The sequence below is a fragment of the Panulirus ornatus genome, chromosome 17, assembly GCF_036320965.1.
Source record: "Panulirus ornatus isolate Po-2019 chromosome 17, ASM3632096v1, whole genome shotgun sequence".
Lineage (NCBI taxonomy): Eukaryota > Metazoa > Arthropoda > Malacostraca > Decapoda > Palinuridae > Panulirus > Panulirus ornatus.
This window is the reverse complement of record NC_092240.1, coordinates 19,403,621-19,427,717: the sequence shown is the minus strand read 5'-3', so window position 1 is coordinate 19,427,717 and position 24,097 is coordinate 19,403,621. Positions and strand designations below refer to the sequence as shown.

The 24,097-nt window shown below is 40.4% G+C and overlaps 1 protein-coding gene across 6 annotated transcripts in view; it reads left to right on the top strand.

Annotated features, from left to right (window-relative positions):
* Nucleotides 1–24,097, top strand: part of LOC139754601 (lisH domain-containing protein ARMC9-like) — a 164,696-nt gene that overhangs the window by 128,818 nt on the left and 11,781 nt on the right. For 5 of the 6 annotated variants that reach the window (XM_071672025.1, XM_071672028.1, XM_071672026.1 and 2 more), the window contains 2 exons: nt 388–600; nt 15,343–15,460. In XM_071672025.1, the coding sequence (XP_071528126.1) occupies nt 388–600; nt 15,343–15,460 (331 nt within the window). The remainder of the gene's footprint in view (nt 1–387; nt 601–15,342; nt 15,461–24,097) is intronic. The other variant, XM_071672029.1, reaches the window with a different exon arrangement.

The following is a 24,097-nucleotide window of genomic DNA, read 5'->3' as shown; positions in this document are numbered from 1 at the left end:
TGTTGGGAGGTTAGGGAATGAAGGCTAGCAAATGATTATAGTACCAACTGCTTTGAGTTGAATTTTTCATGTGTCTCTCCAGAACACATTATAGTTACGATTATGCTTTAGCTTCCATACATAATTGGTGTTAATGATTATGCTTTAGTTTCATTATATGATTGGTGTAAGGTTTTTCTGGACAGCTTGTAACAAGATTCAAGAATTGTAAACCATGTAAGAGATGCCTCTTTTCATATTAAAAGGTGCATGGAACTTTGGTCATTTTTCATCAGTATTCTTAGTTTATCGTTAATTAGGTAAACTATGCTATTCTTTTGTGTTCTGTTCTTTATCTGTATTCTGTTTTGGTTTGTATTTAATGTGTGCTCCTTTTGGTTTATCAAGTAATATGTGTGTTTCACCGTCACTTACTGCCAGTGACTTCTCCTACGAGTGAGGGAGATATTCAGCATGTGTGCATGATGAAAGCTTCAGGGACACCTAAACAAGCACCCTCAGGAACACATTCATCAGCACCCTCAAGAGCACCTGAGAAAATGCTGCCAAGGCGGGCCAGTGTAAGCCCTCATCGACTTTCTTCTCATGAAGCCCACAAAGGTCAGTATTTCATGGCATTTCTAGGTTGTAACAGGTGCTTAGCTTGATGATATAACTTGATATACACAGGCACACAGTTGAATGGAAATATTGTACTCCTGCAATATTTAAGCCCACATATACAATCAACATTAACCTATTGACACTGATATGCTGTAAACAGTACCCCTGGGATACCTCTGGCAGTTGACCGAGAGTATGCCATATAAAGTCTGAGGCATTTAAAAATCCTGAGCATGGTTAACAACTGAGCATTGAGTCAGAGAGCAGTGATTGTACTAGCATCTTAGTGTTTCCTCATCTTTTGTCAATATTTTTTTCAATTCTGATTCTCAGTAACTAGCTAAATGTATATGGATTATGGCTGTAGATTTATATACTTAAGTATAGAGATTTATATAGATAAGGAAACATATTGGATGGTATTATTTGGTAAGCAGCTTCTAACCATGAGCATATTACCTGTACTACCCACCTAGGTATCTGAACACTTCAGTGGTTGTCAATTTGCACTCCCCAGACTTAGGTAGCTGTCTTTTCTATTCTGCTTCTCCCACATGTGAACTACTTGCATTCTGTCCCCAAACATACAATTTCACCTTGTCATATATCACACTGCTCATTCTTTGTAACTCTAGATTTTTCTGTGGTGAGCACTATGTACTAGCCCTGCCATTTGGTGAAATGGTCTGAGCTATAGATAGTTGTAAATGGGAACATTAGACTGGAGCATCAGGTAGAAACATTGGGTAGAAGTAGTAGGAATGAACATTAGGTGGGAATATTAGGTAGAAGTAGTCTGTTAGAACATCAGGCAGAAACATAAGGTAGACATATTTGGGAGTAGTTGATAGGAACATTAGTTAGGAGCCTCTCAAAACACTGTGCCAGGGTTCTCTCCTGCTGGTGGCCTTTTGAGGGTGAGGCAGTAAAGGCTAATAAGCAGCACTGGAGTTCATCAGTTGTCGAGACTCTTTTGCTATGGCCAGCCCTTTGAGGGAGTTCCCAGAGGGAATGGGCATCAGAGATGTGTAAGTATAATGCTGTTAGGGGAACACCTCATAAGTCTGGTAATGTTGCAACCTGAACTCTTTTATTAATTTCATAATTTCACCATGCACCTGAGTAGCATGTAAGTGCACTGATGTATGTATAATTCTTTTTTCAGATTAAAAAATCTTTTTGTTTGAATGGCAAGCCAAAACAATGAATAGAATGATTTTTAAATTTATTGAAAATTGCTGCAGTGAGGGTACACTAACATCTAGAGTAGCCACAGTCAGTGGGTTGATAGTGATAAAAAAGAGTTAAATGAACTCGTGTAGAAGACACGCTATTACATAATAGTTTTTTCGCCAGGATACAATTGTCAGATGTATTAGGCAGTCACTACTGAAATTGCCTGAAGAATATATTTTTGAATGGACCTCCATGGTGTAGCAGATAGTATTCCTGACCATGTTGCATTCAGTGCCATCCAGGGTTGAGTTTATAGGTTTGGGTCTTAGTTGTGGCAGTCAGTTCTCAGTCAACCCATCTGTTCATCCACCCTGAGGAGTTGCCTGGTAAAATGGGTATCTAGCTCAGGCTAAGTATATGTGTTTGTGTATATAGATGCTCCTCAACTTACAATGGGGTTGTGTTCCAAGAAGCCCAAGTCAAAAATACATTTAAAACTGTACATCTAACGTACTGAACATCATAGCTTAGCCTATCCTTCATGAAACATTCTCAGAACACTTACATTAGGCTGCAGGTGGACAAAAACATCTAACAAAGTGAAAAAGAGGATACAAGGGTAAGCATTTACAAATTTGGAAGTGAAAAACCTGTCATTTGAAATGTGCCAAGTTATAGTTATTGGAAAAGGGATGGGAGGGTAGAGAGTCCCGAAGCCTCAAGGCATAGGGAAAGAAATGGCAATTAAATCCATGAGTTGCCAATGTCCATATAGTAATCATTTCATGCAGCAGCTTGCCAAGTTATTATTATATTTATTATTTTTTTATTATGCTTTGTCGCTGTCTGCCGCGTTTGCGAGGTAGCACAAGGAAACAGACGAAAAATGACCCAACCCACACATATACACTTGTATATACATACACATCCACACACGCACATATACATACCTATACATTTCAACGTATACATACATATACATACACAGACATTTATATTATTTATTTAACATACTTTGTCGCTGTATCCCGCGTTAGCAAGGTAGCGCAAGGAAACAGATGAAAGAATGGCCCTACCCACCCACAGACACATGTATATACATACACGTTCACACACGCACGTATACATACTTAAACATCTCAACTTGTACATATATATACACACACAGACATATACATATATACACATGTACATAATTCATACTCTCTGCCCTTATTCATCCCTGTTGCAACCCCGCCACACATGAAATGACAACCCTCTCCCCCTGCATGTGCGCAAGGTAGCGCTAGGAAAAGACAACAAAGGCCACATTCGTTCACACTCAGTCTCTAGCTGTCAAGTACAATGCACCGAAACCACAGCTCCCTTTCCACATCCAGGCCCCACAAAACTTTCCATGGTTTATCCCAGACGCTTCACGTGCCCTGGCTCAATGTATTGACAGCATGTTGACCCTGGTATACCACATCATTCCAATTCACTCTATTCCTTGCACACCTTTCACCCTCCTGCATGTTCAGGCCCCGATCACTCAAAATCTTTTTCACTCCATCTTTCCAACTCCAATTTGGTCTCCCACTTCTCCTCGTTCCCTCCACCTCTGACACACATATCCTCTTTGTCAATCTTTCCTCACTCATTTTCTCCATGTGACCAAACCATTTCAAAACACCCTCTTCTGCTCTCTCAATCACACTCTTTTTATTACCACACATCTCTCTTACCCTTTCATTACTTACTTGATCAAACCACCTCACACCACATATTGTCCTCAGACATCTCATTTCCAGCACATCCACTCTCCTCCACACAACTCTATCCACACCCCACGCCTCGCAACCATATAACATCGTTGGAACCACTATTCCTTCAAACATACCCATTTTTGCTTTCCGAGATAACGTTCTCGACTGCCACACATTTTTCAGCTCTCTCAGCACTTTCGCCCCCTCCCTCGCCCTATGACTCACTTCCACTTCCATGGTTCCATCCGCTGCCAAATCCACTCCCAGATATCTAAAACACTCCACATCCTCCAGTTTTTCTCCATTCAAACTTACCTCCCAATTGACTTGTCCCTCAACCCTACTGTGCCTAATAACCTTGCTATCATTCACATTTACTCTCAGCTTTCATCTTTCACACACTTTACCAAACTCAGTCACCAGCTTCTGCAGTTTCTCACCCGAATCAGCCACCAGCGCTGTATCATCAGCGAACAACAACTGACTCACTTCCCAAGCTCTCTCATCCACAACAGACTGCACACTTGCCCCTCTTTCCAAAACTCTTGCATTCACCTCCCTAACAACCCCATCCATAAACAAATTAAACAACCATGGAGACATCACACACCCCTGCCGCAAACCAACATTCACTGAGAACCAATCACTTTCCTCTCTTCCTACACGTACACATGCCTTACATCCTCAATGAAAATTTTTCACTGCTTTCTAACAACTTGCCTCCCACACCATATATTCTTAATACCTTCCACAGAGCATCTCTATCAACTCTGTCATATATCTTCTCCAGATCCATAAATGCTATGTACAAATCCATTTGCTTTTTTAAGTATTTCTCACATACATTCTTCAAAGCAAACACCTGATCCACATATACTCTACCACTTCTGAAACCACACTGCTCTTCCCCAATCTGATGTTCTGTACATGCCTTCACCCTCTCAATCAATACCCTCCCATATAATTTCCCAGGAATACTCAACAAACTTATACCTCTGTAATTTGAGCACTCACTTTTATCCCCTTTGCCTTTGTACAGTGGCACTATGTAAGCATTCCACCAATCCTCAGGCACCTCATTATGAGTCATACATACATTAAACAGCCTTACCAACCAGTCAACAATACAGTCACCCCCTGTTTTGATAAATTCCACTGCAATACCATCCAAACCTGCTGCCGTGCCAGCTTTCATCTTCCGCAAAGCTTTTACTACCTCTTCTCTGTTTACCAAATCATTCTCCCTAACCCTCTCACTTTGCACACTACCTCGACCAAAACACCCTATATCTGTCACTCTATCATCAAACACATTCAACAAACCTTCAAAATACTCACTCCATCTCCTTCTCACATCACCACAACTTGTTATCACCTCCCCATTAGCCCCCTTCACTGATGTTCTCATTTGTTCCTTTGTCTTATGCACTTTATTTACCTCCTTCCAAAACACCATTGGGTTACCTAGTGGTGGAGGCATACAAGCAGCCAGCACTTGGGAGCAAAAAAAGAAAGAAATACCTATAGAAGAGGGAGAGTGAACCAGCATTGCAGCATAGGGCAATCAGGTCAAGTTTTGAAGTTAGCCTGGGAGACTTTATAAGTTATACTGCTTTTGACTCAACTCTATTAAGTAAGAATGCAGAGCTAGAACCACCCCAGATGTGTGAGCAGCACTCCATACAAGGACAGCTCAATCTGTTGTATAAATGAAGCAACTGTTCAGAATAAAAGAAATTTCAGCATCTAAACAGGACTTTCAATTTCTTAGAGGCAGATGTAGCTATTTCTCTAATATGGAATTTCCAAGAAAGAAGGGATGTTACAGCAATACAAAGTAAGTTTATCGAGTCAGGAGGTGAAATTACCGAACCATCAAAGGAGAGAGGAAAGTTGTGAGGAACTTTCAATAAAGAGATAGTTACAAACTGGGTTTTGGAGGCATTAACCAAATCTCATATACCCCTCTGAGATATCCTGTCTGAGTTTATTTTGCGAATTGTGTCAAGACGAGATGCAGAATAAGTGAGCGAAGAAGGAGTAGAATTGAAGGATGTGGATTAATGCAGTGGTGAGTCATCAGCATGTGAGTGCATGTGGTTCTTTGTGGAAGAAAGGAGTCATTGATAGAAAGGAGAAAAGGGTAGAGGACAGGACAGAGAAAAAAGGAAGTTATCAATAAAAAAGAGCAAAAGGGTATGGGACGGGACAGAACCTTAAGGGACACTGCTGTTGATGGAGAAAGGGGGAGGTTGATCTATCAATAATCATGGAGGTAGATCAGCTTGAGAGGAAGCTAGACATGAGGGAGCAAAGTGTGGTAGGGAAGCCAAAAGAAAAGAGCTTAGAATGATGCCAAAACCTGTCAGAATCTTTAGATATGACAAGGGCAACTGCATAGCATTCCCCAAAATCTTTCAGGGATGATGACCAGACATTAGTAAGATAGGAAAGAATGTCACCAGAGGATCTCAATTTACAGAAGCCTTACTGGTGATCAAGAGAAAAGACTGTTATTCAAGATGTCTGAGGATATGGGAGTTGTGGAGCAATTCAAATACTTTGGAAATGGTAGATGTCAAAGCAACAGGACAATATTTTGATGAGTTTGAACAGTCACCCTACTTAGAAATGGGATGTGCCAATGCATGCTTTGAAGAAGGAAAATTTCTGTTTTTGTAACAGAAATGGAAAATACGAGTAAGCACAGGTGCAAATTCAGAGGCACACACTATCAAAACATAGGTATGGATGCCATCAGGACTATAAACCTTGCTTGTGTTCAGAGAGAGAGAGAGAGAGGTGCTTTCCGGACAGTCCTAAAAGAAATTACAGATTGTACCTCTATAATCCGGCAGTCTGAGGTCCATCAACTCTCATGGTCCAGCATGTTTTGAATTTTCTGCCACTATTTTGTGGATCTGCCACCAGGGTGGCACTTTTAGCAGCACAAAAGTGCCAAAATCTGTTTACACTGCAGCCAAGCTAATTAACGGTCCTGTTAATTTCTTATATTCAGTTTTTGGCTGAAAATGAAAGCCAGCAAAGTTTAGTTTTGGAAAACTTTGAAAGGTACCAGGAGTACAGAATTAGACAGTGCACTTATAAAGTGTTTTAAGCTCCCGCATAATGAAGGTGCTAGCATTTCTGGGGAGATGCCTATTGAGCAAACCAGTTATTAATAGAGAACTGAAGCTAGACTATGACTGAGAATATTCACATGGATGGTTACACAACTTTAAGTGGAGATGTGGAATTTCATAACATAGTGTGTACGGTGAAAAGCATAGTGTTGACATGGAAGCTTGTAGTATAAGATTGTATTAAAAGTATCGACATAATTCTTGATTAAACAAACAACAGCAATTTGTACACGGCAAGCGAGAGTGCACGAGCCAGCTGCCTGGCTAGGACTGATGCAGCACTGGCTGACTGCACTGCCTTGACAATAACAATAAAACAACAATAGTAACAAGAGTCTACCAAAGCCAGCTACCAAACTATGGTCATTTGTTACATTAACTACTCATCACAAAGCTGGGACAAAGCTTGTGGATGAATTTGTACACTTAGTGGCAGTGGAAAACTTAGTCCCAGAACAAGTGTATAATGCTAATGAATCTGCCTTGTATTGGCGTCATATGCCGCAAAAAACCCTTACCCAAGACATTGCGGAGTCTCCATCTGGGGGTCCTTCTGATGTAACAATGAAAACCTCATTTTAAGCTTTGTTCTATGTTTGATAACACAGCAATATGTATGTGGAATGAGCTGGTAAGGCTAGGGATTAGGCATATATTTACATATGGGGTTCCCTTAGGTGTCAATTTCTGTTTTCTGGCATTTTCTGTGGTCTGGTAATTGCCAGGTCCCAAGCTTGCCAGATTAATGAGGTTCAACATGTACAGGGAGGGGCATAGAATTAGTAAGAGGAACATCAGGGGGTGAAGGAATGTTAGAGTCATCCAAAGGAGTGTTAGACAAGAAATGGGAACCAAATGGAGTTGCTTTGTCTATGGAGAAACAGCTATAGTACCATCAGAACAGAAAAGTGAAATAAAGGCTAGAGCAACAGAAGTTGATAGTGATGCCCTCAGCTAAAGAAGAGAAAGACCTATCCATGGGTAATGAAGTGAGATTATTGCACTTCCCTTGAGTAAAGGAATGCTTTGCCTCATGGATAATATGCAGTGATTACAAGAAGTGATAAATGCTGAATGGGAAGGAGAGTTTTTTCAAGCCTGATATGTCTGATCCATTGCTTGAATTGCCTCATTACAGGAATGGTTGAACCTTTGATTGGAAGAATGAGTCTTCTTGGAGGAAGTAGGGATAAATGCTTCCATTCCTACAACAATAACCTCTGCTATGCATTTGGCAGAGACAGAAGCATTAGCTGGAATTTAACTGTTATGGATACTCTTTTTATGTAGCCACCCCTTTGAGGGAGTTTCTGATAGATAGATAGGTTGATAGATAGATAGAAGCATCACCATAGAAGAAATAGTAATTTATCCAAGGAAAGTTAGAAAAGAAGGTTCATGAGTTTTCCAGTCAGCTTTGTTGAGGTGCTGGTATTTAAGCTTAGGTGTTACTGGAAGGATACATTTATGAAAGTGTGATTAGATGAACCAATTAGGGGTGAGGTTGTGTTGATACATCAGGATGGATTAGATGTGAAAAACAGATCCATAAAATTAGAAGAGTGTGACAGTGGTCAGGAATATAAGTTAGGAGATAATATGCTCTAGATCATTATGAATTGTGAACAGTAGATCTTCATTCCCCCACCATCTATATGGAAGGAATTCAACCACTCCCTGTGGTGAACATTGAAAATCTGAAAGTAGAGTATCTCAGCTCATGGGTTAAAATTTTAGGTGCTACAGTATCATGGCAGGAGTTTAGGTAGTTGAAGAAAGATATAAAATTTGTAGAATTAGGAAAGCGATAGGCAAAATAGAGGAAAATTTTGGTATTTGAGTGACATACCTTGAGCCACATAACATCAAAGTTTAGGAACTCAAGGTCCTTGAGGTGTGCAATAGGTGTGTCAATGTTAGATTAAGCACAAACACCACCTTTGAACCAGAATTGTGAGTGGAGATTACAACTGGATACGAAAAAGGAGCTAGTGAGAACATATTTGTTCAACAGAAGAAAAGTTACAAGAGAGAGACCACATAGGTTTGTAAAATGAAAAGTAAAAAGGGGAAGGTCTATCAGAAAGGGAAAGATTGTGGGTGGGGCCAGTACTACTAGTGTCTGAGCCCTTCCTCTCATTGATAGTAGAGTCAGGCGGAAACCCGAGGATTCTTGGCACCCTATGATGCAGGGGGAGTGAAAGCCATAGATCAGTGATATCGGTTGTTTACTGCAGTCATTTTGATATATATCTATTGTATGATTCTTCAGGATGGATATATTGAAAAGGTGTGTATGTTGATGTTGCATTATGCATACTGATATGTATCTTAGTTTTTAGCATTTAGATGGCAGCTTAACAGTCATATTTAAGTCCATTGGAGGTTAGTGTGGGTAATGTAGCTGGGAGATTGTTGACATTATCAGCTTAACCCATTGATATTTACTCCAGTAATCTCATTTTGATCAAAGCAGTGCCCTTTCTGTAAGATGTTATTCACTGAGAGGTTTTATTTAACTTCTTACACTGACATTTTGTGCAACAATCTTACAATGTTTTAAGAACATGATTCATACTCATATACTGACTGACAGGAACAAAATCAATAGTTTTTTAGAGGTTTTTAGTTTGGTTGTGTGTTTCCATAATGTATTTTTTGTAGATAATCATTGCAATACTTTGTTGTAGTTAGTGTTTTCTGGTCTAGCTTGAGTACATGCTGTACAATATTGTAGTGAATGTATGCATATTAGTATTGTAGTATGCCTGGTGTTATATACCTTAACTCTGTACCATGTAAACATAGCTTTTTTGATGACCTTTGGCAGATCGTACATGAGTATTGTTTAGCGATTTTGCCCGTTGTTACTGCTGAGTATGTATATCCTTGTGTGCATCTGTTTGTGCATTCCAGTTTTTATATGTAAAATATCCCATGTTAATGAGACTGATTAGGCTTATATCACAGATACTGCGTACCAAGTTGTATGCTTGTTAGCTTTCTGAGGTCCAGGGTCAAAGGCCAGTTTCAGAGGTCTTGTGTATGTGATATCTCATGGAAATGGGGAATACTATGTCGTGTGTGGCAGGGTGGTGATGGGAATGGATGAAGGCAGCAAGTATGGATATGTACATGTTTATATGTGTATATGTCTGTGTATGTTTATGATTGTATGTGTTGAAATGCACATGTATGTATACATGCGTGTGTGGGCGATTATGTCTATAAGTGTGTATTTGGGTGGGTTGGCCTGTTCTTCATCTGTTTCCTTGCACTACCTTGCTAATGTGGGAGACGGCATTTAAGTGTGATAAACAAATAAATAATATGTTATTATTCATAATTATTATTATACTCTGTCGCTGTCTCCCGCATTAGCGAGGTAGCGCAAGGAAACAGAAGAAAGAATTGCCCAACCCGCCCACATACGCATGTATATACATTAACGCCCACACACACACACACACATATACATACTTATACATTTCAATGTATACATACATATACATACACAGACATATACATATATACACATGTACATATTCATACATGCTGCATTCATCCATTCCTGCCACCACCCTGCCACACATGAAATGGCACCCTCTACCCCCACATGCATGCTAGGTAGCACAAGGAAAAGATAACAAAGGCCACATTCGTTCACACTCAGTCTCTAGCTGTCATGTGTAATGCACCGAAACTACAGCTCCCTTTCCACATCCAGGCCCCACAAAACTTTCCATGGTTTACCCCAGACGCTTCACATGCCCTGGTTCAATCCATTGATAGCAAGTCGACCCTGATATACCACATCGTTCCAATTCACTCTTTTCCTTGCACACCTTTCACCCTCCTGTATGTTCAGGCACCCAATTGCTCAAAATCCTTTTCACTCCATCCTTCCACCTCCAATTTGGTCTCCCACTTCTCCTCGTTCCCTCCACCTCTGACACATATATCCTCTTTGTCAATCTTTCCTCACACTGTCTCTCCATATGACCAAACCATTTCAACCACACTCTTTCTATTACCACACATCTCTTACCCTTTCATTACTTACTTGATCAAACCACCTCACACTACATATTGTCCTCAAACATCTCATTTCCAACACATCCACCCTCCTCCGCACAACCCTATCTATAGTCCTTGCCTCACAACCATATAACATTGTTGGAACAACTTTTTCTTCAAGCATACTCATTTTTCCTCTCCGAGATAATGTTCTCGCCTTCCACACATTCTTCAACGCTCGCAGGACCTTCGCCCCCTCTCCCACCTTGTGACTCACTTCTGCTTCCATGGTTCCATCCATTGCCAAATCCACTCCCAATTATCTAAAACACTACACTTCCTCCAGTTTTTCTCCATTCAAACTTACCTCCCAATTTACTTGTCCCTCAACCCTACTGTACCTAAAAACCTTGATCTTATTCACATTTACTCTCAGCTTTCTTCTTTCACACACTTTACCAAACTCAGTCACTAACTTCTGCAGTTTCTCACCCGAATCAGCCACCAGCGCTGTATCATCAGTGAACAACAACTGGCTCACTTCCCAAGCCCTCTCATCCACAACAGACTGCATACTTGCCCCTCTCTCCAAACTTCTTGCATTCACCTCCCGACCAACTCCATCCATAAACAAATTAAACAACCATGGAGACATCACACACCCCTGCCGCAAACCAACATTCACCAGGAACCAATCGCTTTCCTTTCTTCCTATCTGTACACGTGCCTTACATCCTCGATAAAAACTTTTCACAGCTTCTAGCAACTTACCTCCCACACCATATATTCTTAATACCTTCCACAGAGCATCTCTATTAACTCTATCATATGCCTTCTCCAGAGCCATAAATGTTACATACAAATCCACTTGCTTTTCTAAGTATTTATCGCATACATTCTTCAAAGCAACCACCTGATCAACGCGTCCTCTACCACTTCTGAAAGCACACTGTTCTTCCCCAATCTGATGCTCTGTACATGCCTTCACCTTCTCAATCAATACCCTCCCATATAATTTCCCAGGAATACTCATCAAACTTATACCTCTGTAATTTGAGCACTCACTCTTATCCCCTTTGCCTTTGTACAGTTCCACTATGCAAGCATTCCGCCAGTCCTCAGGCACCTCACCATGAGTCATACATACATTAAATAACCTTACCAACCAGTCAACAATACAGTCACCCCCTTTTTTAATAAATTCCACTGCAATACCATCCAAACCCACTGCCTTGCCGGCTTTCATCTTCCACAAAGCTTCTACTACCTCTTCTCTGTTTACCAAATCATTCTCCCTAACCCTCTCACTTTGCACACCAACTCGACCAAAACACCCTATATCTGCCACTCTATCATCAAACACATTCAACAAACCTTCAAAATACTCAATCCATCTCCTTCTCACATCACCACCACTTGTTATCACCTCCTCATTAGCCCCCTTCACTGATGTTCCCATTTGTTCCCTTTTCTTTCGCACTTTACCTCCTTCCAAAACATCTTTTTGTTCTCCCTAAAATTTAATGATGCTCTCACCCAACTCTCATTTGCCCTCTTTTTCGCCTCTTGCACCTTTCTTTTGACCTCTTGCCTTTCTTTTATACATCTCCCACTCACTTGCATTATATCCTTGCAAAAATCGTCCAAATGCCTCTCTCTTCTCTTTCACTAATAATCTTACGTCTTCATCCCACCACTCACTACCCTTTCTAATCTGCCCACTTCCCACGCTTCTCATGCCACAAGTATCTTTTGCACAAGCCATTACTGCTTCCCTAAATGTATCCCATTCCTCCCCCACTTCCCTTACATCTTTTGTTCTCACCTTTTTCCATTCTGTACTTAGTCTCTCGTGGTACTTCCTCACACAAGTCTCCTTCCCAAGGTCACTTAGTCTTCCACTCTCTTCACCCCAACATTCTCTCTTTTCTGAAAACCTCTACAAATCTTCACCTTTGCCTTCACAAGATAATGATCTGACATCCCTTCAGTTGCACCTCTCAGCACATTAACATCCAAAAGTCTCTCTCGCGCACCTATCAATTAACATGGAATCTAGCAACACTCTCTGGCGCCATCTCTCCTACTTACATACGTATACTTATGTATATCTCTCTTTTTAAACCAGGTATTCCCAATCACCAGTCCTTTTTCAGCACATAAATCTACAAGCTCTTCACCATTTCCATTTACAACACTGAACACATCATGTACACCAATTATTCCCTCAGCTGGCACATTACTCACCTTTGCATTCAAATCACCCATCACTATAACCCGGTCTTGTGCATCAAAACTACTATACACTCACTCAGTTGCTCCCAAAACACTTGCCTCTCATGATCTTTCTTCTCATGCCCAGGTGCATATGCAACAATAATCACCCATCTCTCTCCATCCACTTTCAGTTTTACCCATATCAATCTAGAGTTTACTTTCTTACACTCTATCACATACTTCCACACTCCTGTTTCAGGAGTATTCCTACTCCTTCCCTTGCTCTTGTCCTCTCACTAACCCCTGACTTTACTCCCAAGACATTCCCAAACCACTCTTCCCCTTTTCCCTTGAGCTTCGTTTCCAACCGAGCCAAAACATCCAGGTTCCTTTCCTCAAACATACTACCAATCTCTCCCTTTTTCTCATCTTGGTTACATCCACACACATTTAGAGACCCCAATCTGAGCCTTCGAGGAGGATGAGCACTCCCCACGTGACTTCTTCTGTTTCCCCATTTAGAAAGTTAAAATACAAGGAGGGGAGGATTTATAGCCCCCCGCTCCCGTCCCCTTTAGTCGCCTTCTACGACACGTGAGGAATGCGTGGGAAGTATTCTTTCTCCCCTATATATATTCCTATGAGTCCATGGGGAAAATGAAACACGATAAGTTCCCAAGTGCACTTTCGTGTAATAATCAAGACACAAGAGAGAAATATAACAGGTAGTTGATATACATCGAAGAGACAAAGCTAGGACGCCATTTGGTAAACATGTGATTGTCCAAGACAGACAATGAGCGTTCATAAACTTATCATTTCACAAATTTTATCAACAATAAAGTTATCTGATTTATATAAACAATCACTAATATTAAGATTATAATTCTTTATATATTTTATAATAGAAGATTCAATGATATTTCTCATGGTAATAGAGTTAGAGTTAATAACTGAGATGGCATTACTCCAGTCAGTACAATGATCATAGTTTTTAACGTGATTAAACAAGGCGTTTGATTCTTGTCCTGTTCTTATACTATATTCATGTTGCTTAAGTCTAACAGAAAGATCCTTATCAGTCTGCCCAACATAAAACTTTTCACAATTTCTACATGGCACTTTATAGATGCATCCAGGAGAATTTTCTGGTGAATTCCTGATTAAGATATTGTTTATAGTATTATTGTTGCTGAAGGCAACATTTACATCAAAGGATTTAAGCAACATGGGAAGTAAAGTAAAATTATTATTTAAAGGGAGAACTAAAATGTTCTTGGTGTCAGTGGGAGGTTTGGGCTCAACTCTATAAAACGATTTCTTTGCTAACTTAAGGGATTTATCAATGAAAGATCTAGGGTACTTTAACTTAGATCCAATAGAATATATCTTCTCAAACTCATCAATAAACTCTGGACTGCAAATACGTAATGCCCTAAGGAACATAGATTGAAATGATGATAATTTAACTGTCATGTTGAGATGAGTAATAATGGATATATGAGCATACAGTGGTAGGTTTTCTGTATATGCTAAACTTAAATTTGTTTCTTTGCTTATGGATCATGCAATCTAAAAATGGTAACATATCATTGTGTGCATTTTCTACAGTCAATTTGATGGAAGGTACTAAATTGTTAAGTAAGGGTTGAAATATTTGTAAATTTTCATTTGTTAGCCAAACACAAAGAACATCATCTACATACCTAAACCAAATTGCATTAGAAGGTAAGATATCCTTTAGTTATTTTGTTTAAAAAAATTCCATATAAAGATTACTTAGTAGTACAGGTGAAAGAGGGTTACCCATTGCCATACCAAATTTTTTAGCATAATAGTCTCCATTGAATTGAAGTACACAGTCTTTTATACACAGTTTTATCAGTTTAATAAAAACAGACTTTGAAACAGGTAAATGAATATCATCCAAGACATCAAACAAATATTCTAAAAGGTCATCACTGGAACTTTTGCGAAAAGTGAGGAAACATCAAAGCTAACTAGTTTGAAATCAAAATTGACATTGATATTGTTAAGTTTGTTGACTACATCTACATTGTTCATGATATTAGAATTTGATACCCACTAAAGGGCTTAATAAAGAAACTAACCATTTTGACAATTTATATGTGATGGAGCATACTGAACTCCTTAGAGGTCTTGCTGGAAAATTTTGTTTATGTGTTTTAATAAGTCCATACATATATGGCAATGAGGGGGACAAAGATGACAAACTTTTGATAAGAAACTATTACCTTTCAACAACAACTTCGTTTCTTTATTGAAATGGGAATTAACTGCTTCTAAACTCAGTCCATAAATGCATCATGGTTAGGGATGCCAGCCATTACATCACAGTTTGCATATAGGATAAGAATTATTGCCTAGCTTGTTGACCAGTGGTCATGAAGTATTAATGTTATTGTAATTTTCTTGTGTAGGGTATGACCTGGTGGCAACAAGACTGCTGCAGCAGTTAGTAGGGGAAAGCAGGGACATGACTGCCCCTTCCAGCATTCCTGATGGTGACCCACTCCTTCGTTCCCTCCCTCCACCAAAGTATGTATTCTTTTTCATTTAAAACCTTTCCCTTTTCTTTTGATTGAGGAAGAGCTTAACAAAATCCATTACCATATGTTTGTATGGATTAAGAGAAGGGCCCCCCTGTAGGGTAAACCTCCCTCTCTGTACAGTAAAAAATGGTAAATACACACATCTTTTCTTTCTTTCATGCTTGTTCGCAGTTTCATATGTTGGAAAGGTAGCGCTGGGAACAGACAAAGAAAAGGCTCTTCATTCACACATACCCTCTCTAACTGCCATGTGTAATCCACCTAAACCACAGCCACCTATCCACAACCAGGCCCTACCAACCCCATGGTTTCTCCCAGCTGCTTCACATGCATTGGTTCGGTCACTGACAGCACATTGCCCCTTGTATACCATGTTGCTCCAGTTCACTCTCTCCTATGCATGCCTTTCATCCTCCTGCATGTTCAGGCCTCAACTATTCAAAATCGTTTTTACTCCATCCTTCTTTATCCAGTTTGGTCTTCCCCTGCTTTTTGTCCCCTCCACTTCTGACACATCTCTGTTCATTGTCAACCTCTCTTCTCTTTCTCTCCACATGTCCAGACCATTTCAGCATACCCTCTTCAGCTTTCTTGAACACCACTCTGTTTTTATTACCAAGCATTTCTTTTCCCCATATATTACTTACTTGATCAAACCACCTCACACCACACAATATCTTCAAACATTTCATTTCCAACTCTACACTCCTCTGCACATTTTCATTTGTAGTCCATGCTTTACATCCATACAATACTGTCGAAACTGCTAAACCTTCAAACGTACCCATTTTTGCCTTTGCAGATCATGACCTCTTTCCACACATTCTTTAGTGCTCCTTGAACTATTGCCATCTCACCCATCCTGTGACTCATTTCCACTTCCATGGTTCCATTCACTGCCATATTCACTCCCAGGTAGGTAAAACATTCCACTTCCTCCAAATTTTCTTCAATCAGACTCAAACCCCAACTAAGTTGTCCCTTTGCATTATTAGATAACCTTCCTTTTTTTTCCCCATACATATTCACCATTTCCAGTGTTAGTGAGATAGTGTCAAGGACAGATGACTGAGCCCTAGAGGGGAAATTCCTCACTTAGCTTTTGTTCTCACACCTTTTAGTTGCTTTCTACAACAAACAGGGAATACCTGAGAAGTATTCTTTCTCCTCTATCCCCATGGATGAAATAACCTTTCTCTTTTCATACATATTTGCCATTTCCCCTGTTAGCAAGGTTAAGAACAGATGAATGAGCCCTAGAGGGGAAAATCCTCACTTGACTCCCTTCTTTTAGAAAAGTAAATCAGGAGGGGAGAATTTTATTCACATTTATCCTCGGCTTCATCTCTCAATACACTCTCCTAAACTCAGACACCAACTACTGCAGCTTCTCATTCACTCAACTGTCCCTTTCTATCAGACCCTTGCATTCATCACCCTATCTGCATGCTCCTGCTGCAGACCCAATTTCACCTGTAACACTCCCTCCTTTCTGCTTACTAATTTACATGCCTCAATGTCTAAATAAAAACTCCCCACTGCTTCTAAAAGCTTTCCTCCCACACCATATATTCTTAACATGTTCCACATTGCATCTCCATCAGCTCTGTAATATGCTTTTTATAGATTCAAAAATGCCACATACAAATCCTGCTGTTTCTCTAAGTATTTCTTACACATATTTTTTAATGTAAACACCTGAGCCTTTTCCTCTCCAGTCTGATATTTTGTGCAACTTACCAACTGTATTCAGCAAACTTATACATATGCAATTCCAACACTCACCTTGTTCCCCTTGCCTTTATGCAGTGGCACTCCAATCTTCAGGCACTTATCCATGATCCATAAGTACATTGAAAATCCCTACTAACCAGTCAGTGGCACAGTCACTCCCTTTCTTAAGAAATTCAACTGTAGTGCAATCAACTCCAGCCACCTTGCCACATTTCATCTTATGCCATGCTTTCAACACTTCCCTGTTCACCAATCCTCTATCCTTGGCTCTTTTCACTTCATATACCTCTCTGACCCAAGCACCCTACATTGGCCACCCTATTATCAAGTGCACTCAGCAATCCTTTAAAATATTCACTCCGTATCTTCACTTCATCACTGCCTGTCATGACTTCCCCGTGCCCCCTTTCAACAATGTTTACATTTATTCTTTTGTTTCTAACTCTGTTCACCAACTTTCAAAACATCTTATTCTTCCATAAGTTAGCTGATAGTTGCTTATTCAAAGTCTCATTTGCCTTCTTTTTCAGCCCCTGTACTTTCTACTTGATCTCCTGTCACTGTTGCTTGTACATTGGCAATCATTCGCACATCTTCCCTGTATCCTGTAACCTTTCTTTTCTCTTTCACTAGCAACTTTACTCTCTTATCCCACCAGTCACTACCCTTTCTCACTTGCCCACTTCCTTTCTTGTACTTTCCTAACACTTTTCATGCACATTCTAACACTGCTTTCCAAATTACCTCCCATTCTTTACTTTTAGGTATGAAAAATAAAAACATGTAATTCACACTTAGCGTCTAAGACTTTATTGGTTTCAAACATCATATATTTTCTAGTCTACATTATGTTGAAGAATGTGTGGAAGTCGAGAACATTATCTCGGAAAGCAAAAATAGGTATGTTTGAAGAAATAGTGGTTCCAACAATGTTATATGGTTGCGAGGCGTGGGCTATAGATAGAGGTGTGCGGAGGAAGGTGGATGTGCTGGAAATGAGATGTTTGAGGACAATATGTGGTGTGAGGTGGTTTGATCGAGTAAGTAATAATAGGGTAAGAGAAATGTGTGGTAACAAAAAGAGTGTGGTTGAGAGAGCAGAAGAGAGTGTTTTGAAATGGTTTGGTCACATGGAGAGAATGAGTGAGGAAAGATTGACCAAGAGGATATATGTGTCAGAGGTGGAGGGAACGAGGAGAAGTGGGAGACCAAATTGGAGGTGGAAAGATGGAGTGAAAAAGATTTTGAGTGATCGGGGCCTGAACATGCAGGAGGGTGAAAGGCGTGCAAGGAATAGAGTGAATTGGAATGATGTGGTATACCGGGGTCGATGTACTGTCAATGGATTGAAGCAAGGCATGTGAAGCGTCTGGGGTAAACCATGGAAAGTTCTGTGGGGCCTGGATGTGGAAAGGGAGCTGTGGTTTCAGTGCATTATTACATGACAGCTAGAAACTGAGTGTGAACGAATGTGGTCTTTGTTGTCTTTTCCTAACGCTACCTTGCGCACATGCGGGGAAGGGAGTTGTCATTTTCATGTGTGGTGGGGTGGCGATGGGAATGAATAAAGGCAGAAAGTATGAATTATGTACATGTGTATATATGTATATGTCTGTGTGTGTATATAAATGTATACATTGAGATGTATAGGTATGTATATTTGCGTGTGTGGATGTGTATGTATATACATGTGTATGTGGTTGGGTTGGGCCATTCTTTCGTCTGTTTCCTTGCTCTACCTCGCTAACACGGGAGACAGCAACAAAGTAAAATGAATGAATAAATAAATAAATGTATATACATGTAGTTTGTTTTGTGTTAAAGTTAATTGGTTATTTGGTAATTTGGGGCATTTATTGTTAAGGTAAATTCTAGATTGATGTGGGTCATGAGAAAAAAGATCATGAGAGGCAAGTGTTTTGGGAGCAGCTGCGTGAGTGTGTTAGCAGCTTTGATGCACGAGACCAGGTTATAGTGATGGACAATTTGAATACGAAGGTGAATAATGTGGCAGTCGAGGGTATAATTGGTGTACATAGGGTGTTCAGTGTTGGAAATGGAAATGGTGAAGAGCTTGTAGATTTGTGTGCTTAAAAAGGACTGTTGAATGGGAATACCTGGTTTAAAAAGAGAGAAGTACATAAGTATTTGTATGTGAGTAGGAGAGATGGTCAGAGGGCATTATTGGGTTACGTGTTAATTGATAGGCATGTCAAAGAGAGACTTTTGGATGTAAATGAGCCGAGCGGGGTAGTTGGAGGTTTGTCTGATCACTATCTTGTGGAGGCGAAGGTGAAGATTTGTAGAAGTTTTCAGAAAAGAAGAGAGAATGTTAGGGAGAAGAAAGTGGTGAGAGTAAGTGAGCTTGGAAAGGAGACTTGTGTGAGGAAGTAATAGGAGTGATTGAGTGTAGAATGGCAAAAGGTGAGGGTAAATGACGAAAGGTGGAGTGGGGGAGGAATGGGATGTATTTAGGGAAGCAGTGATGGCTTGCACAAAAGATGCATGTAGCATGAGAAAGGTGGGAGGTGAGCAGATTAGAAAGGGTAGTGAGTGGTGGGATGAAGAAGTAAGATTGTTAGTGAAAGAGAAGAGAGAGGCATTTGGACAATTTTTGCAGGGAAGTAGTGGAAATGACTGGGAGATGAATGAAAGAAAGTGGCAGGAGGTCAAGAGAAAAGTGCAAGAAGTGAAAAAGAGAGCAAATGAGAGTAGGGGTGAGGGAGTATCATTGAATTTTAGGGAGGATAAAAAGATGTTTGGAAGGAGGTAAATAACGTGTGTAAGACAAGAGAACTAATGAGAACATCGTTGAAGGGGGTAAAAGGTAATAACATGTAGTGATGAAGTGAGAAGGAGATGGAGTGAGTATTTTGAAGGTTTGTTGAATGTGTTTCACGATAGAGTAGCAGATATAGGGGGTTTTGGTCGGGGTGGTGTGTGGAGTGAAAGGGTCAGGGAGAATAGTTTGGTAAACAGAGAAGAGGTAGTGAAGGCTTTGCAGAAGATGAAAGCCAGCATTGGATGGTATTGCTGTGGAATTTATTCAGAATGGGGGTGACTGTGTTGTTGATGGATTGGTAAGGATATTCAATGTATGTGTGGATCATGGTTAAGTGCCTGCGGATTGGTGGAATGCTTGCATAGTGCCATTGTACAAAGGCAAAGGGGATAAATGTGAGTATTCAAATTACAGAGGCATATGTTTGTTGAGTATTCCTGGGAAATTATTTGGGAAGGTATTGATTGAGAGGGTGAAGGCATGTACAGAGCATCAGATTGGGGAAGAGCAGTGTGGTTTCAGAAATGGTAGACAGTGTGTGGATCAGGTGTTTGCTTTGAAGAATGTATGTGAAAAACAGATGGATTTATATGTAGCATTTATAGATCTGGACAAGGCATATGATGGGGGTGAGAGAGATGCTTTGTGGAAGGTTTTAAAAGTATATGGTGTGGGAGGTAAGGTGCTAGAGGCAGTGAAAAGTTTTTACCAAGGATTTAAGGCATGTGTATGAGTAGGAAGGGAGAAGTGATTGGTTCCCAGTGAATGTTTGTTTGTGGCAGGGGTGTATGATGTCTCCATGGTTGTTTAATTTGTTTATGGATTGGGTGGTTAGGGAGGTGAATGCAAGAGTTTTGGAGAGAGTCTGTTGTGGGTGAGAGAGCTTGGGAAGTGAGTCGGTTGTTGTTCACTGATGATACAGCCTGGTGGCTGATTCATGTAAGAAACTGCAGAAGTTGGTGACTAAGTTAGGTAAAATGTGTGAAAGAAGAAAGTTGAGAGTAAATGTGAATAAGAGCATGGTTATTAGGTTCGGTAGGGCTGAGGGACAAGTTAATTTTGGGAGGTAAGTTTGAATGAAGAGAAACTGGAGGAAGTGAAGTGTTTTAGATATCTGGGAATGTACTTAGCAGCGGATGGAACCATGGAAGTGGAAGTGAGTCACAGGGTGGGGGTGGGGGGATGAAGGTTCTGGAAGTGTTGAGGAATGTGTGGAAGGTGAAAATGTTATCTCGGAGCAAAAATGGGTGTTTGAAGCAATAGTGGTTCCAACAATGTTATATGGTTGCGAGGCATGGGCTACATATGGGGGTTGTGTGGAGGGTGGTGGATGTGTTGGAAATGAAATGTTTGAGGACAATATGTGGGGAGAGATGTGTGGGAATAAAAAGAGTTGTTGAGAGAGCAGAAAAGGGTGTGTTGAAATGGTCTGGACACTTAGAGAGAATGAGCAAGGAAGGATTAACAAAGAGGATATATGTAGGAGGTGGAGGGAACAAGAAGTGGGAGACCAGATTGGAGGTGGAAGGATGGAGTGAAAAAGATTTGAGCAATCGGGGCCTGAACATACAGGAGGGTGAAAGGTGTGCAAGGAATAGAGTGAATTGGAACAATGTGGTATACCTTGGTCGACATCCTGTCATTGGATTGAACCAGGACATTTGAAGCATCTGGGGTAAGCCATGGAAAGGTCTATGGGGCCTGGATGTGGAAAGGGAGCCGTGGTTTTGGTGCATTACACATGACAGCTGGAGACTGAATGTGAGTGAGTGTTGCCTTTTTTGTCTTTTCTTGGCGCTACCTCGCTGGAGGGGGGAATGCTATTTCATGTGTGGTGGGGTGATGACAGGAATGGATGAAAGCAGCAAATATGAATTATGTACATGTGTATATATGCATATGTGCATGTATGGGTGTTTATGTAATATATGTGGATGTGGATGGTTGGGCCTTTTCTTCTCCTGTTTCTTTGCGCTACCTCGCTGATGCAGGAAAACGGCAATTAATTTACTTTACTTTGTCGCTGTCTCCCACGTTAGTGAGGTAGCGCAAAGAAACAGATGAAAGAATGGCCCAACCCACCCACATACACATGTATATACATACATGTCCACACACGCAAAATAAATACCCATACATCTCAATGTATACATATATATACACACACAGACATATACATATATACATTTATTTATATTTATATTTTGCTTTGTCGCTGTCTCCCGCGTTAGCGAGGTAGCGCAAGGAAACAGACGAAAGAATGGCCCAACCCACCCATATACACATGTATATACATACATATCCACACACACAGATACACATACCTATACATCTCAACGTATACATATATCTACACACACAGACATATACATATATACACATGTACATAATTCATACTGTCTGCCTTTATTCATTCCCATCGCCACCCTGCCACACATGAAATAACAACCCCCTCCCCCCGCATGTGCACGAGGTAGTGCTAGGAAAAGACAACAAAGGCCACATTCGTTCACACTCAGTCTCTAGCTGTCATGTATAATGCACCAAAACCACAGCTCCTTTTCCACATCCAGGCCCCACAGAACTTTCCATGGTTTACCCCAGATGCTTCACATGCCCTGGTTCAATCAAAAATTTTCTTAGGTGTTTGTTATGCTTTTCCTGCTTAATCCACTCAAGTAAGACATCCCTTTCACTGAACTGAAATAACAGTAAATAACATGTGATATTGTTTTGAGAATGTTTAAATTACTTGATGCAATCATCCCTGTGGGTTATAACACTCTGGGATGGCAGTCCTCACAAAATGTATCAGAGATTAATGGCATTGCCCTGCCTTCATCAACTTTTGTTACTTACATCATTGGTTCTTGTACCATGGCTTTAAGCATAATGGTTTCACTGGTTACTCCTCATCCAAAGTTAGATAGTGTGTCAGCATATATGTATTACTACATTTAACAAGTTATGCTACCGAGGACGCTGTCATCAGTTTTTGTTGTAGGCTCTTGATTGGGGAATTTTTCTCCCACAGTTGTAAATGTTGTTAGTATGGTTTTACCTGCTTAGATCCATAAGTTTAAAATTTTGGAAGATTGGGATGTATTGAAAAATCCTTTGGTTCCTTCCTTGATTGAATTTTCTAGCTTTGCTTCAGAGGTTTATGTGAAATGTTAAGGTTTTCCCTTAAGCTCTCGTTGTGGTATCTTGGCTCGTACATCACTCATCATGAGACCTTAAGGTTAATGTCTGGTGTCTTTAATCTTACATAAAGGCCTATGGAATAGCATCAGCTAATGAATATTACTTGAGTTGTGGTGTGAAACCTGTTAGCTTGCCATGCTGTACCCCATTACTGAAGTTTCAGAAGGTCACCTGAGTACAAGGCATTTTTTGCTGATTCCCATGAAATTACTATTCAATCTTTGTTTCTTATTTGTCCACAAACATACAATCTATTATTGTCATACACAGCACATGACAACACAACTCCCACAGCTTGTTCTTCATAACTCTAGATTTTCCCGTGTTAAGTGTTATGCACTAGCCCTACCTTTTGGCAAAACAGTAAGAGCAATAGAGAGTAGTTGTAGGTAAAAACATTCAGGCAGGAGCATTAGGCAGAAGTAGTTGGTAGGAACGTTAGGTGGGAGCATTAGGTAAAAGAAGTCAATACGAACATTAGGTTGGAGCCTGAGGAAATACTGCACTAGGGTTGCCCTCTGCCAGTAGCCTGTTAAGTGTGAGGCACTGGAGACCACTAGTTATGGGGACTTTATTGCTATGACCATCCCATTGAGGAGGGAACAGGCATCAGAGATATACATTATTTTTTTTTATTATACTTAGTTGCTGATCTCCCGCATTAGCAAGGTAGCGCAAGGAAACAGATGAAAGAATGGCCCACCCTACCCACATACACATGTATATACATTAATGCCCACACATGCACATATACATACCTATACATTTCACTGTATACATATACATACATATACATAAACATATGTACCCATGTACATATTTATACTTGATACCTTCATCCATTCCCATCACCACCCTGCCACACATGAAACCCCCCCCCCCCCCCCCCCCCCCACCACCACC